The sequence below is a fragment of the Glycine soja genome, chromosome 11 (genome assembly GCF_004193775.1).
Source record: "Glycine soja cultivar W05 chromosome 11, ASM419377v2, whole genome shotgun sequence".
NCBI classification, from domain to species: Eukaryota; Viridiplantae; Streptophyta; class Magnoliopsida; order Fabales; family Fabaceae; genus Glycine; species Glycine soja.
The window spans coordinates 45,854,590-45,869,705 of NC_041012.1; the positions used below are offsets into that span (position 1 = coordinate 45,854,590).

A 15,116-nucleotide genomic window follows, 5' to 3' on the forward strand; every position below is an offset into this window, starting at 1 on the left:
TTGGGATAGCCGTCAGCACAAGCAACCACTAAAGTTTTTTCTCATTTCTGTCCATTAGAAAAGGCAACTTTTCAAAACAAGACAACAAGTGAAAGTGTGAAACTATACAACGTTGGATCGAGCAGAGACATGGTTTGCTTCTGTTTTCTGGTGGATCAGAGGAGAAAGGTGCGGCGGAGCAAGCCGGCGGCGGGGACGTGCTCGCGGTGCGGCTGCGGAGCCAGCGTGGCTGATATGATGATACAAACCAGATTTTGCTACGTTCCCTTTTACTCCAAATCGTGGAAAGCTATTATTTGCACTTTTTGTGGAGCCACTCTCAAATCTTACAGATGAGCACCATCATACTATATAGTTTCTAATTCTAATTTTCCTATGTTTCCTTCTCTACCCTCTTATTATTATGAGATTTTTCAATGTATCATAATATATATACGCACATTAAGATTCTAGTAAGCAGGGATTTACGTTTTTAATGTTTATATCGGTTTTATGTTCTTGTGCTGACTCGTGGATATATATACATGCTTATAATGTATATTTATCTCTTTCTTCTTTGCATTTTTTTTTAAATTCATTTTTAGGGTACTTTATATTGAGTTCTTCTCCTTTCAAAATATTGCATTCTTCTGTTGTATTTTCTCGTGTGTTCTGCTTGCTTCCTTTTTGTGATAAAGCCTGCTATAAGTTGGATGCTTGTTTAATTAATGTATCAAGCCGTACGAGAAATTTTTACGTGTTTCACGTATATATTTAAAAGCTTAAATATGATGTGTGTGTACTTTCAAATTTAGTACTTTTTAATTTTTAGTAGTTGAATTTTTCTTTATCTTTACCGTATTTATTGTCACCTATCTTGGTTCTGATGGCAGATCGAAATTCACTTAATTATATTTTAATTTTTTATAGCCTAACATGATTTATTAGATTAAAAATAAAATAGCTATATTTTATAAATGTGATATATTTTTTAATGGCAAGTCATACTATAAGAACCAAAACATGCAGGAAGTAATGAAATTGTAGAAATAATTAAAAAAACTGATTTTTTTTTAGATTGAAAAAACACACTATGTTTATATGAATTTTCAGCATATTTAAACAAAAAGAAGAAAAAAAACTTAATTATTTTTCACTGTTTAGTGTTTATCGTTCAGTTTGTAGTAACGTGGGTTGATTCGAGTGGAAGGCATATGATTCTATCCGAAATTCATGTATATACAAAGAAATTATTAAGAGGATTAGCTTCTGGTTTAGCATTTGACCGACTTGCTAAATGAAAAAATTATTATTTCTCACTTTTAATAACATGTATAATGTGTCCATAAAAAAACATGTATAATGTTATAACTAAAATGACATATTTAATAATATTTTCTCAATTACTGAACACCTAATGCTTTTCCAAAATTTCAAATATATATCTGTTTTTCTAGAGTTTAATATATACGCAGCTTTGGTGTGAGTATTAAGATAATTATTATAAAAAATAATAAATTTATGTATTTGATAATTTATGATTGGATAAAAAAATATTATATTCTTGCTGTATATTTTTTTCCTCATTATATATATATGTGTGTGTATATATATATATATATATATATATATATATATATATATATATTTTCTCGGAGGAGAATTTAAAGGAAATAATTTTTTTCCTTGTTAGAAAAGAAAATGTAAAAAGACGAAAAAAGAGAATTTATTGGATTGTCTATGTTTTGTTGTTGTCAGGAGCATGAAGGTACATAAATTTTCTCGCTATCATGCCACTTTTTTTTTGTTTTGATGAAACGCTATCATGTCACTTTCTTTCTCGATTGTTATTTAAATTCTGATATAAAAACTTTTATTGGTCCCATGTTTAGGGATGGATTGTTTTCGCGGACAATTAATTCTGCAGATGAGTTTTTATTGAGTTCACAGGCAGCAATCTACCTTTCCACTAATAAAATAATATAAATTAAGTATTCCAATTACAATGCTTTAATTTAAGAAATTAGTTTTTGACTCTGTTAAATATTTTGGACACTAAAAAAATAAGGGATTTTTTTCACTACGGTAAATAATATACAACTAATTTTCTGAATTAGTGTACTTGGGGAAAAAAATCTTATTTACACAAATGTTATAATTATTAATTAAATATATTTTGTTATGAAAACGCAAACAAACCGGCTAATTTCCTAATTTCTACTTGGTTGCACTAATTACTGGGCTTACTTAGGTAGAGAATTTGGGCTCACAATGGCCTTTTTCCATTCACGACTCGTGGGCTAAAACCAAATTGACATACACTTTCAACTCTTGAAAAAATGTTTGGTTTTGCCTCCAATGCTGTCTGTTTGTTTAGCTTCTTTAAAATGTTTAGTTTTTTTTTTTTACAGAATTTTTTTTTAAAAATTCAAAACTTTTTTCTTCAATATTGTTGGGGAAGATAGTATTTTATTTGTTTTATAAACTACCTTTCCGATTGAAATTAAAATCATTATATTCAAAAAATACAATTATTTAAAATGATTATGAAACAAAATGTCAATAGTATAATCATTTTTAAATAAAACAAATATTTTACATTATATTTTAATATTTTCTATAAACTATTTCCTTTTAATTTAAATTAGAAAATGACGAATTGAATCATCTGTGAAGGCATCAAGCACATGACGATAGCGAGATAGCGGTGATCCTTTTCAAAGCCTAGTAGCACGCTAACGCTAACCTTACCATTTTATCAATATTTTTTTTATAGCTTAAATACATTTTTGTTTTCTGTAATTTAATCTTTTTTTAATTTTAATTCTTATAAAATTTATTTATTTGATTTTTTTTCTTAAAATATTTTAGATAATATTTTGAATGATAAAAAATATTATTTAAAACACTTTAAAAAAATAATAATATAATTAACTCTTTTTCGAATGATATATAACATAATTTTAAAATAAAAAAATAAAAAAATAAAAAAATAATTATATTTTATAAGAACTAAAATGATTTTTTTAGGATAAAAATTAAAAAAACGTTAAATTGCAGAACAAAAAATGTATTTTTTAAAATTATCATTTTATCAATATTGTGTTGCTGAAAAATGTCCCCATGGTATATATTAAACTAAACACATTATACTCATAAGTTATACATCGTTTGTATACATATTAAGGAGCCATAATCTTGTTTTACAGAGATGAATTTTGATCTTTTTCACAAAAAAATGATAAATTTGTATCTTTCTGTCTTCCTATTCTGTGTATTTTCTCCTGTTAAACTTGATTATGGTAAAATAAAAATTCATCGTGTTAGCAAAGACGAAGAGAAAAAAGGCACTAACAGTTGACAAGACCAGGAGCTATTGTTGCCTTCAAATTAGAAGGCAAAAAGGATTCTGAAGCCATAGAAAGAAAGAGAAACAATCACCATCACTAACAGGAAGGCGTGGTGGTCACGTACACTTAAAACTTCTTCCACTTCCTTTCTCAAAATTAATTAATATTAACATTCAACAACAAAAAATTGTTTCGGCTTACTATTTTGAACCCACAATTTGGTTTGCACGACTTGGGATTCTTTTTCTTTTTATAACTTTTGTTGATTGTAAGATAAAAAAAAATATTATTTAGTACATGTGAAAAATATCAACATATAAACAACATCAAGACTGTTAACAAAAGTGTCAATCATGTATAAATAAAACTTTTTAAGTTATATGTATTATCGTAAGCGAGTTAGTATTTGTATGTATAAGATAAATGTTTATATTTATTTGATTAAATATTATATTAAAGGAATATTTTCTAATATGTAAATTATATTAAAATTAAAATTTATGATAAAAAATATTTTTAATATATAAATTATGTTTTGGATTTATGATAAATAATTTAAATTATAAAGTAAGATTATTTAAATATTGTTTTTTATTTTAAAGAAATATTATCAAAATTTTATTTAGAAATCAAAATAAAAATTGTGAAGGACACATCAGACATGTGTCCGAGAATCAATTCTAAAATCATAATTGTATTATCTTTAGAGTTTAATAGTTATGCAGGTAAAATTATTTTGTATTATTATTATCCTAAATTATTATATATAATTTTTTAGATAAATATTATAAAAATCAGTAAATTTGTCATGTGATTAGATAATTTGTAAAATTATTTTATATTGATATTATGTGACTCTTATTCTTTTATCTTTATTAGTCACAAGTTAGGAAACTACCCAAAAATTGTAATTTAAATTAGTTGTTATCTACTATTCATTATCAAAGTAATAGTTATAAAACTAATGGTTATGAACTATCCATTATAAAATTAGTCATTATGAGTCATAAATGTGCAATCTTGTATCCTTCTCACATCTCATCAAACTGTGCAATCTTCTTCTCTCATTTACTTACGTTTCAATCATTCATATGGATCACATGGATTTTGATACACTTTGAAAATAAACCATAGATGAAATACTAGAAAATAACATCCAAGAAGAAATCACGAGGCTCATACTAGAGTGACTATAACAAGTTGACAACTCTTCAAAAAGAATAAATGTTCATTCTTCAAGCGCATACTCATCATCTTCGGACACAACATCACCATTGGCCCATCCCATAAGACAAAAAGGTAGCAAAAAGGAAAAGCAAAGAAAAAATGAGTTACAGCCTCAACCTCTTCTAGCAATGTTGATTTGTCTGGCATGGAAAATGCTATAAAAGAAAAAAATGTTCTCAAAGAAAAAATAGTTAAGACAAAGGAGATAAAGAAGAACATATGCATGTGGTATGAAATTCTCATGAAGGACACATCTAAATCAACACAAATATCATGAATTGTGTTGTAACTTTATTATGAGCATGTTAGAAAAGTAGTCAAATTTGTAATTTAATTTAAATTTGATGTATCAGTTGTTATGTACTGGAACAAATTAGTTGTTATGAAAAAAACAGTTATGAATCATTTTATATAATTGTGCAATCTTTATTTTTTTGTGTGTAGAAATTTAAATGTTCATTCTCTAAAATTAATTTAGATCAAATATGAACTGGACAATGCTATTGTGGCTAATGTGAGAAGTTACTCATCCAACGAAAACAATCCTATATCTTAGGATACCGAATATATAGTACGGGTTTGGAATTGTGGGTGTTAGTTCTTTCCTGTAAAATCATAAAACCTCTTAGATAAAAGCTACCTCCATGATTTTGTTACTTAATCCAAAAGTTGACTAGAAAAACCACGAAAGGTCAAGTTTCAAATAACTAACATGGAATTCGGATGAAGTAGTTTTGTCAAAGACAGTGACTTCGTCGGTCATTCTTACTGGGATTGTTATTCTTACCAAGATCTTTATTTTACATAAGACAATTTTTTTCTTAAAAAAAATGTAATAGTTTTTTATTACTATTTAGTAGTGAATTATTATATATACTAAAATTGTTAATTTTTATAATATTTAATTCAAAACAATACTTAAAATAAATTTTAATTAGTTAACAATATAAAAATCTCTACATTAACAGTTTCTCAAAATCAAATTCTAAATTAAATCATCCACAATTAATCAAATACAGCATAAAAGTATGTCCAATAATTTCCCCATTCATATTCATAATATCTTACACCTAGGATGGATGAATGTCACTACAAAATTACTAGTTTGCTGACATTGCTGTTAGATAATGAGTGTGACAAGATTTTTCGTTAGAACGAGACAAGTTTTGTTGACAGAGATATTCGCAAATTTTCAAAATTAAAATAAAGGACAAGATATGTATAGTGAAAACAAAAATGGTAAAATAATAATAATTTTACTCTCAAGAAACCTTTTTAACCATGGTGAAAAGCTAACTCAACTGTGTTCAGAGTTTGTTTGATAAGTGTTATCAACCCCTGACCCTTCTGTAGCTTGAAGCCGCGTTAAAGGCGGGTCCCATTTTATCGTTGAACCCAGCGCAACAACCATTTTCTTCCGAGCCATGTTCTTTTGTTTTTTTAGATGATTCTTTTGTTTTTCTTCTTCCCTTTATAGGCTTAAAAACTAGTATATTACTACTATTTATTATCATATCATGTAATATATAATATATATAATACAATAGAACATTTTTAGTTGTAAGCCTTAATTCCTAGTACTTTGGTTGCAAAGATTCTGAGTTTAGAAAACTCGGAATCTTCAGGTAACAGCTGGTTCTATGGGAGTTTCAAGTTTCAACTTTCAAGTTTGAAGACTTGAAGTTTTGTTAACACTTTTTTTTTTTTTTTAATTTTTAATTTTCTCTTTGTGGGCTCCACTCTTTCTCTCTGTAATTGACAGCCTAATCAACAGCCTGGAAAAGGTGTTTGCTTGCATTACGGCCACACTAAAAAGCTAAACTTCATGGGATTTCAGTAATGGGGTTCACGTAATCTAAATTGGGTCTCATTTTGTGTCTCTCTTTGAACCGTGCTAATCACTTTTGCAGAAGCAGGTTATTCACGACCAAAAGGGTAAGTACACAATATAATTCCCTGTCAAGACCCTTGTTTGTGAGTTTGTGTTGCGTCATGTCTCGTGAGTTGTTATGTTAGAATTACAATCATGGTGTTTTTGTCTGTTACATGTAATGGAAATGTCTGGTTTTGTGTATTGAGTTTGATAGATCCGAGGTTTTTGCAGGTTTTTCTGTGGCTTGGGATTGAAAGTTAAGAACTTAAGATTAAAGAGTTCAAAGGTTTGAAGGGTATTGCTTAGTGCATACAATTGTTTTGTGGATTGGTGAAGACTTGGGAACTACAATGGTGATGATGAAGCTTGTAAAGTGGGTTTCCTTTGTTTTGGTTCTTTATTTGTTTTCGGTAAATGGTTCATTTGCCACATTCGCTCCTCGTGACAATTATCTAATTGCATGTGGTTCCTCCCAAAGCATAACTTTCCAAGACCGCACTTTTGTTCCTGATTCACAACATTCTTCACCAGTGTTGAAAACTGGTAATTCTGTTGTTGCCAGTTCCAATTCTAGTGTCCCTTCCCCAGTATACCAATCGGCTAGGATTTTCACTGAGAAAGCTTCTTATAGGTTTCAGGTTGAGGAAGGTAGGCACTGGCTTAGGCTATATTTTTCTCCTCTTCCCAACTCTGCCCATAATTTGACTGCTGCTGCTATAACAGTGGTCACTGACGATTTTGTTCTATTGTGCAACTTCTCCTTTAGGAGCTACAATGGTTCTTATATGTTTAGGGAGTATGCCATCAATGTTACATCTGATACCTTGACTGTTACCTTCATTCCTTCAAATGGTTCAGTTGCCTTTGTCAATGCAATTGAAGTTGTGTCAATGCCAAATGACTTGTTTGTTGATCAGGCATTGGCCCTTAACCCAACTGCACCATTCAATGGCCTTTCTGAACTTGCTTTTGAGACTGTTTATCGCTTAAACGTAGGAGGCCCCTTGCTCACTCCCCAAAATGACACCTTAGGAAGGACTTGGGAGAATGATCAGAAATACCTCCATGTGAATAGTTCAGTCATTAAGGTGTCTGTTAACCCTTCCAGTATTAAGTATCCAGCAGGTGTTACATCTGAGACGGCACCGAATTGGGTCTATGCCACTTCTGAAGCAATGGGGGATGCAAATGTACCAGACTCAAATTTCAACATCACTTGGGTCTTTCCTGTGGATCCAAACTTCTCCTATTTCATCCGGGTGCACTTTTGTGATATTATTAGCAAGTCTCTCAACACTTTAGTATTCAATTTGTTCATAAACGCTGACATAGCTCTTGGAAGCCTTGACCTCTCATCCATAACTAATGACTTGGCTGTGCCTTACTATAAGGACTTTGTTTCCAATGCCTCAGCAGACTCCAACATTTTGACAGTGAGTGTTGGTCCTGATTCAATGGCAGATATCACAAATGCCACTATGAATGGACTTGAGGTTATGAAGATCAGCAATGCATTCAAGAGCTTGGATGGACTTTCTTCAGTTGAGAGTTTCCTTCCCCATTCACCGTCAAGCAAAAGCAAGATGGGAATAATAGTTGGTTCTTCTGTTGGGGCTGTGGCTGCCATTGCTTTAGCTGGTTTGTGTTATTGCTGCCTTGCGAGATACAAATCAAAGTCTACTCAACAGGGCCATTCTTGGCTGCCTTTACCCTTGTATGGAAACTCTCAGACCATGACAAAAATGTCAACAACTTCACAGAAGAGTGCAACTGCAAGCATTATTTCTTTAGCTTCATCAAATCTTGGACGGTTGTTCACCTTCCAAGAGATCCTTGATGCAACCAACAAATTTGATGAGAAGCTGCTTCTTGGTGTTGGTGGTTTTGGCAGGGTTTATAAAGGGACTCTTGAAGATGGGACCAATGTGGCTGTTAAAAGGGGGAACCCGAGATCAGAACAAGGTCTTGCTGAATTCCGAACAGAAATTGAGATGTTATCCAAGCTTCGCCATCGCCATCTCGTGTCCCTCATTGGCTATTGTGACGAGAGATCAGAAATGATTCTTGTCTATGAGTACATGGCTAATGGACCTCTCAGGAGTCATTTGTATGGAACTGACCTGCCACCTCTATCATGGAAGCAGCGGCTTGAAATTTGCATTGGAGCAGCAAGAGGTCTTCATTATCTCCACACAGGAGCATCTCAGAGCATAATTCACCGCGACGTAAAGACAACTAACATCCTCGTAGATGATAACTTTGTTGCAAAGGTTGCTGACTTTGGCCTCTCCAAAACTGGTCCTGCTCTTGATCAGACTCATGTGAGCACTGCTGTTAAAGGTAGTTTCGGTTATCTTGATCCTGAATACTTCAGAAGGCAACAGCTTACAGAGAAATCAGATGTTTATTCATTTGGAGTAGTTTTGATGGAAGTTTTATGCACAAGACCAGCCTTGAACCCTGTCCTTCCAAGGGAGCAGGTTAACATAGCCGAGTGGGCAATGAGTTGGCAGAAGAAAGGAATGCTTGATCAAATTATGGATCAGAATCTGGTGGGGAAAGTCAATCCTGCTTCTCTTAAGAAGTTTGGGGAGACAGCTGAGAAGTGCTTGGCCGAGTATGGAGTGGATCGGCCGTCTATGGGCGACGTCTTGTGGAATCTTGAATATGCTTTGCAGCTTCAGGAGACCTCATCAGCACTCATGGAACCTGAAGATAACAGCACAAACCACATTACTGGAATTCAGTTAACACGTCTCAAGCCTTTTGATAACAGTGTCAATATGGTTGATGGGGGAAACTCTTTCACAGATGACGATGATGCAGAAGATGCTGCCACAAGTGCAGTGTTTTCGCAATTGGTAAATCCTCGCGGCAGATGAGTTCTTCTTCTGACGTGTCCTTGATTTTGGCCATGGAGCATTAAGTACAATGGCTGTCCTGGCTTTGGACTCATTAAGAAGTTCTGATTTTATGAATGAATGTTATTTTTCATTTCGTTAATGATTTTGCAATTCTTTTTTTTTTTTTGTCCAAAAGCAAGTTACAATGTGATGATATTTGAGTGGTACAGATGGGTGCCAATTAGCTGGTTAGGAATTGTATGTAAAGTATCTCTAAGGTTCTGTTATACTTTTTATAAGGCAAGTAGGAGTTCAGCTTCTTACAAGTTACAATAAAAAGGTCTTTTAGAAAATGAATAAACTATGCAGAAATAAGCGATGTTATTCTATATTTGTCTTCCCCTCCAACCACTGGCATTGCCACACCTGACTTTGCTGGATTCTGAAAATCTGGCTGATAAGTCCTGCCAAGAACTCGTTCAATTGGAGGATAAACCATAGAATTTGAACTTCACCTCCAAGCATGCGAAACAATCATTATCTGGGATTTGATAGTTGTGTATTCTACTGTCCTCCTTAGTGACAGGCACAACATTGACATATATCTCCACAACTTCTGGGAGGGTAACCATAATGTTGATTTTCCTTGCATTGCCATGTAGAGAGGTGGCCTTCTTGGATGGCAAGTTCCTCTCCATCATAAGAGAGCTTCAAATGGTCAACTTCTTCATCCCAAATTGCTGATGGGGTGGCCTCAACAGAAAAATTGTGGGAATCAAAGAGGATTCCCAACAATGCTTGAATCCAAGTACAAATTTCTTGGTCTCCCTGCCAATGGAACGACCATTGATTTGGAGGTTGGCATCAGATACTAAGCTTGATTTGGAGGTTGGCATTAGATACTAAGCTCAAGTGAGGGTCCAGGGCCATTGAAGTTTGGTTCACGATCTGTTATTATCAAATATAGAATGAAGACATGTTGTAGTTATATACAGCATGGTAACCAAAAGAATGTGCCGAGTCAAGAATTTTGACTTAAAGAACATACAGTTTATGATATCTGAAGTCATGTCACGTAACATAAAAGTGATCTTATAGATAGCAGACTTAGGCTTTTTGGGTTAGTTAGTGACTTTGAAGGGCACGCAGCAGGGCATTGTATTTTCTTGAGAAAGCATGGACTCCTACGGTTGGCGCAGGTTTGAGTTTCTGCATTAGTATGCATTACAAAGAGTGCAAATAACATTACAAATATTAATTAAGCCATTGCTGCTTGAGACAGCCATGACTTTCATCTTTGATAGATAGGGAGATCAACGTGGCCTCACCTTATATGCTAATAGAAAACTTAGTAAGTGATCATTTTTGTACGACTTTAAACTGAAAAGGGAATATTTCTTTGACCATACAAAATACATTTGGTTCCGGATTTCCTATAGTCACTATTTGCACACATTCACGCTGTCAATAACTTGAAATTGTCCGGTTTACACCTAGCCTCTAGTCCTGATATTTTAACCATTTAATTATAAGGAAGATCGAACTCTTCATTTAATCCTCACAATTCTGTCTTTTAGAGGATACGCATTTTCTTTTTTTTATCCAAAAGAATCAAACTTACCAGTAATTTAACAATTCACTCACACATGATAGCGAATAAGTATTTTACACAAGAAGTAATCTTGTTTAAGCGAGGAAAATAAAGTAGTGGATTGGCTCAAAATCTAGGTGTGGTTGGGCCGTTTTCCTTTCCTTTCAAGATCTAATTTCCATATTGTCCCTGTCCCATCAACCATTCTTTGGATCCAAAAAAACAAAGCTTTTTTTCAAGTTTGGAGTACAGTTTTATAGTTATAGACGAAACAAAATTTAGAGAATACTTTAGTGTCCAACCCAAAAAGATTCAGAATCTGTAAGACAATTTTTCAATTTCGTGTGTTTAATTATGGCCTTTTAGTAAGAAGCTCAATTCATCTAATAGAAAAAGTAAGCAAATTGAGCCATCTAAAACAATGCGAATGTTGCAAGAAGCTGCCCAATTCTACCAAGTTGTTACACGCGTGCGAGGACTTACTGATCAGACCTTGATTGAGTAATGTTTAAGCATTAACAACGACAACAAAATAAGAATTGTGATACATATCGATGTTATATCACACTACACGTACTGTCTACTTTCCACAGGAAAAAAGTTTGCATAGGAAATATATAAACAATAAATAAATATATAAATCAGTCTTTCGCGGAAATATTCTATTTTATTTATGCATTACAGGTTGTAAGTCTACTGTCCCTTGCCGGTTCTTTTATGACCAAGTATTTTTCATTTAGTTTGGTAATTTTTTTTTTAATTCTTAGGAATTAAATATGATACAAAGATTTGTAACAATCACATACATTATTCAACCGAACTAGATCTCCTTAATTTTTATTCAATATGCCTTATCAAATAACTAGAAAGATTAGAAGAAAAAATATATTTAAAAAAATAATTCAGAATGATTCTATCCGAAAATCCCCAAAAATTTCATCTTAATATGCCCAACTGTATCCTATAAATGCAAACATGTCTCCACTAAGGATACAAGTTTATTAGATTTGAAATCTTGTTCCTAATATTTTGATAACTCACAATGTTATCGAAAAAGTATGATTTATCATATATAAAACCTGATATAATATGACTTAGTAAGAATGTAAACACGTCAAATTGATCATTAAAAAAACGTTAGATTGATTCAATTTTTTTAAAAATAAAATAAGTTATAGATATAGAATTTCCAAAGTTTTAGAATGAAAAAAAATTGGACATTAGAATTTATCAATATTGTGTATACCCCATATTGTTAAAGGTTTTTTGTAATATTTTTTTATACTAATAACAACATTTATAAAAATATTACTAAAAACTCAGTAATATTATTTTTCATTACTAATAACATTTCTAAAATTGTTACTAAAGACTTTTAAAAATAGTTTTCAATACATAAGTAACACTCTAAAAATGTTATTAAAGATTTTTAACAATATTTTTTCAATACATAGACAACATTTTAAAAATGTTGCTAATATATATGCTTTGTAACATTTTAACAAATGTTGCTAATATTTTATTTTATCAAAAAATCATTTAACTAAACATAAAAATTTATGTGATCTGATTTAAATTTAATATAAAATCTGAACCAAATTAAATCAATTTTTTGAATTGATTTGGATCAATTTTTATAGTTTATACTATACTACAACAAAGTATTTTTTTTAACATTAAAAAAATGTCCCCAAAACATGAACAAATATTACTAAAACATTTTCGGGATATTTTACGAAATGTTGTGTATACTTCATATTGTTAAAGGCTTTTTGCAATATTTTTTTATACTAATAACAAAATTTATAAAAATGTTACTAAAATTTTTTAGCAATATTTTTTTCATACTAATAACAAGATTTCTAAAAATGTTACTAAAGGCTTTTTAGCAATATTTTTTTCAATACATAGGCAACATTTTAAAAATGTTGGTAATATATATGTTTCGTAACATTTAACAAATGTTACTAATTTTCTTTTTTAAAAATACAATATAATGTCAATTTTGTAGTATTTTAAAATTTTACACTTTGATACATGTATGAAGAGTTTGATATCATCATTATTATTAAAGAATCTAGTGTTAATTGCCAAAATGGATAGAGTATTGAGCAAGTGGAACGGATAAAAGACAAAATATTACACCAACAGAAAGTAATAAGACAAAGTGATAAATGTATTTCATTCTTGGTACCATGTTCACTAATAATGGATCTCTCAAAAACAGTTTTGTATAAACTCTACAAATATCATGTTGAATTACAATCCAAGTCCACAAATGATATTTTAGCACTTTACTATATATAAAACACGATACAATATAAAAATAAACAACATACCAAGTGAACATTCTTGCTGATTAAAGTGAACAAACCTATTAGAATCATCAGAACAAAAATAAATGAAAGATGTCATAAATCATAATTCCCATGTATCATAAGATAACAAAGTACATAACTAACCTTTCATTTAATGCATCAGAATGTAATTTCTCATTTTTTTTGCATTGAGTTTAACTGCTTTATCAAAATAAGGCTTCTTCTCCTGATTCGATTGTCATAACAAAGATTCAATCAACATTAAACTACTTAAAAGTGAAAATAAGACTTAAACTTACTTCATTAGTCATGGACATCCATGCTTTAACAGCCGCTTTATCAACCTATGTTTTTTTTTTCAAAATAAATGCTAATTAGTGAATGACTTAATAAAATCTAAAGTTATCAATTTAATCAATTTCACTTACCCTCTCAATATTGTCTGAATTGCTTCATTATAACCTTTTTTGAATCTTTTCCTATAATAAATATTATATATTACTCACTAAAATAATGAAAAAAAAGTAGAAATATACTTTAGATTATATATTAAAAGCCATCAGAAACCAACTAGTTTTTTTTTTTTTTTCATACAATCACTTAAAAATTTAGGCAAGTGTAGGAACCTTCCTGCCTTTTACGGCAACAGTGAAGCCCACTTGTTTGTCTAAATATGCTTCACAAACTTGAATTTATGGTTCTCTTGTTTATATAGAGACTCCTGTGAGAATATTTGACTATTGTTAAAAGATAAAAACAATAAATCGAAATCATACCATTACATATGCATGCTAAATATTATAAATTAGTTAGCAATTCACATGACTACTTAAAATAGTTATATGTGTTTTTTTTTTACTTGTAAAAAGTGTTTGTGTCTCTATATATAATGTGCTGGTTTTCAGTTTAAATAATCTACTTGTCTACAAATAGATAATATTTTTAAATTCAGTTTATTTATTCATATATATACTTATTTTAACCCATTAATATTTGTATTCTGGCAACGTGAAGGTGACCTCTTAAAAAAAAATCGTGAAGGTCACACTCACAAGCATCGTCAAAAAGAGGATCACAAGAACTAAATGAGAGCACTATAAAAATAATTTTTTTAAGGGACTAAATGTTTTGATTTATAGGGGACCATAATTTCAATTTACCCTAAAAAATATTAGTTTAATTCCATGTAGTATACCAACTAACACAGAGGCAATAATTTCTAAGTAATTGGTTGGTGGCATTTTCTTGGTGACAAGAAAACCACATGGTCAAGACAAGCAACGTAAAGTATTAGAACACAGCTAAACTAAGGGGCAAAATTTGATCACTATGGCTTATACAAATGCTTTCATTGCAGATTTTTGTTAGAGACAAAGTAAGGAAGAAGTATGAATATCCATGGAATGCCAAAAAAGGCTTCAAGTAGTGTGCCCAAATGGCAGTACTCTTCTTCCGTCACAACCAAAATGTTGAATAACTTGAATCCTATATGCCAAGCTACTCAACAATTAACTCCAAGGGGAAGTTTGTGATCACACACAATCATAGCAAATCAATATCTGGAAAATTAATTTCTGTTCAGATTTATAGTGGGACAGAGGTGGATCCCGGTAAAGTTGTCTGCAAAGAGAGAAAATATAAAGAAAAATTGGAATCGAAATCAAGTAAGATCGAATAACTTTTTGATTTTGTAGACAAGGAGAAAACCGTCGTCGTAGATGGGAGATCCCGTGAGCTTGGCCTTGTTGACGTCGATCGGAGGAAGAGATGGTGACGGTGAGATACTAGCCGAGGAGCATCGGCGGGGAGTAGTCGGAGGGTCGCCGGAGGGAGCGGGGCGAAGACGGTGATTGAGGCTCACCGTCGTTCACGATTTCAGAGAGGTTGACAAGAGGAGGGAAGGTTCGAAAGAAGAAGAGAAATCAGAATAGTAGG

The 15,116-nt window shown here is 31.5% G+C and overlaps 2 protein-coding genes and 1 pseudogene across 2 annotated transcripts; 2 read left to right on the plus strand and 1 right to left on the minus strand.

The window, feature by feature from the left end:
• LOC114373910 lies at nt 1-482 on the plus strand. The gene has a single exon (XM_028331484.1). It carries the CDS (start codon nt 130-132, stop codon nt 334-336), a length of 207 nt encoding a protein of 68 aa, XP_028187285.1. The 5' UTR covers nt 1-129; the 3' UTR covers nt 337-482.
• Nucleotides 483-5,893: 5,411 nt separating this feature from the next.
• LOC114377340 (receptor-like protein kinase THESEUS 1) lies at nt 5,894-9,633 on the plus strand. The gene is made up of 2 exons (XM_028335808.1): nt 5,894-6,491; nt 6,661-9,633. Exon 2 carries the CDS (start codon nt 6,780-6,782, stop codon nt 9,309-9,311), a length of 2,532 nt encoding a protein of 843 aa, XP_028191609.1. The 5' UTR covers nt 5,894-6,491; nt 6,661-6,779; the 3' UTR covers nt 9,312-9,633.
• Nucleotides 9,429-10,168, minus strand: LOC114373345 (annotated as a pseudogene).
• Nucleotides 10,169-15,116: the final 4,948 nt, after the last annotated feature.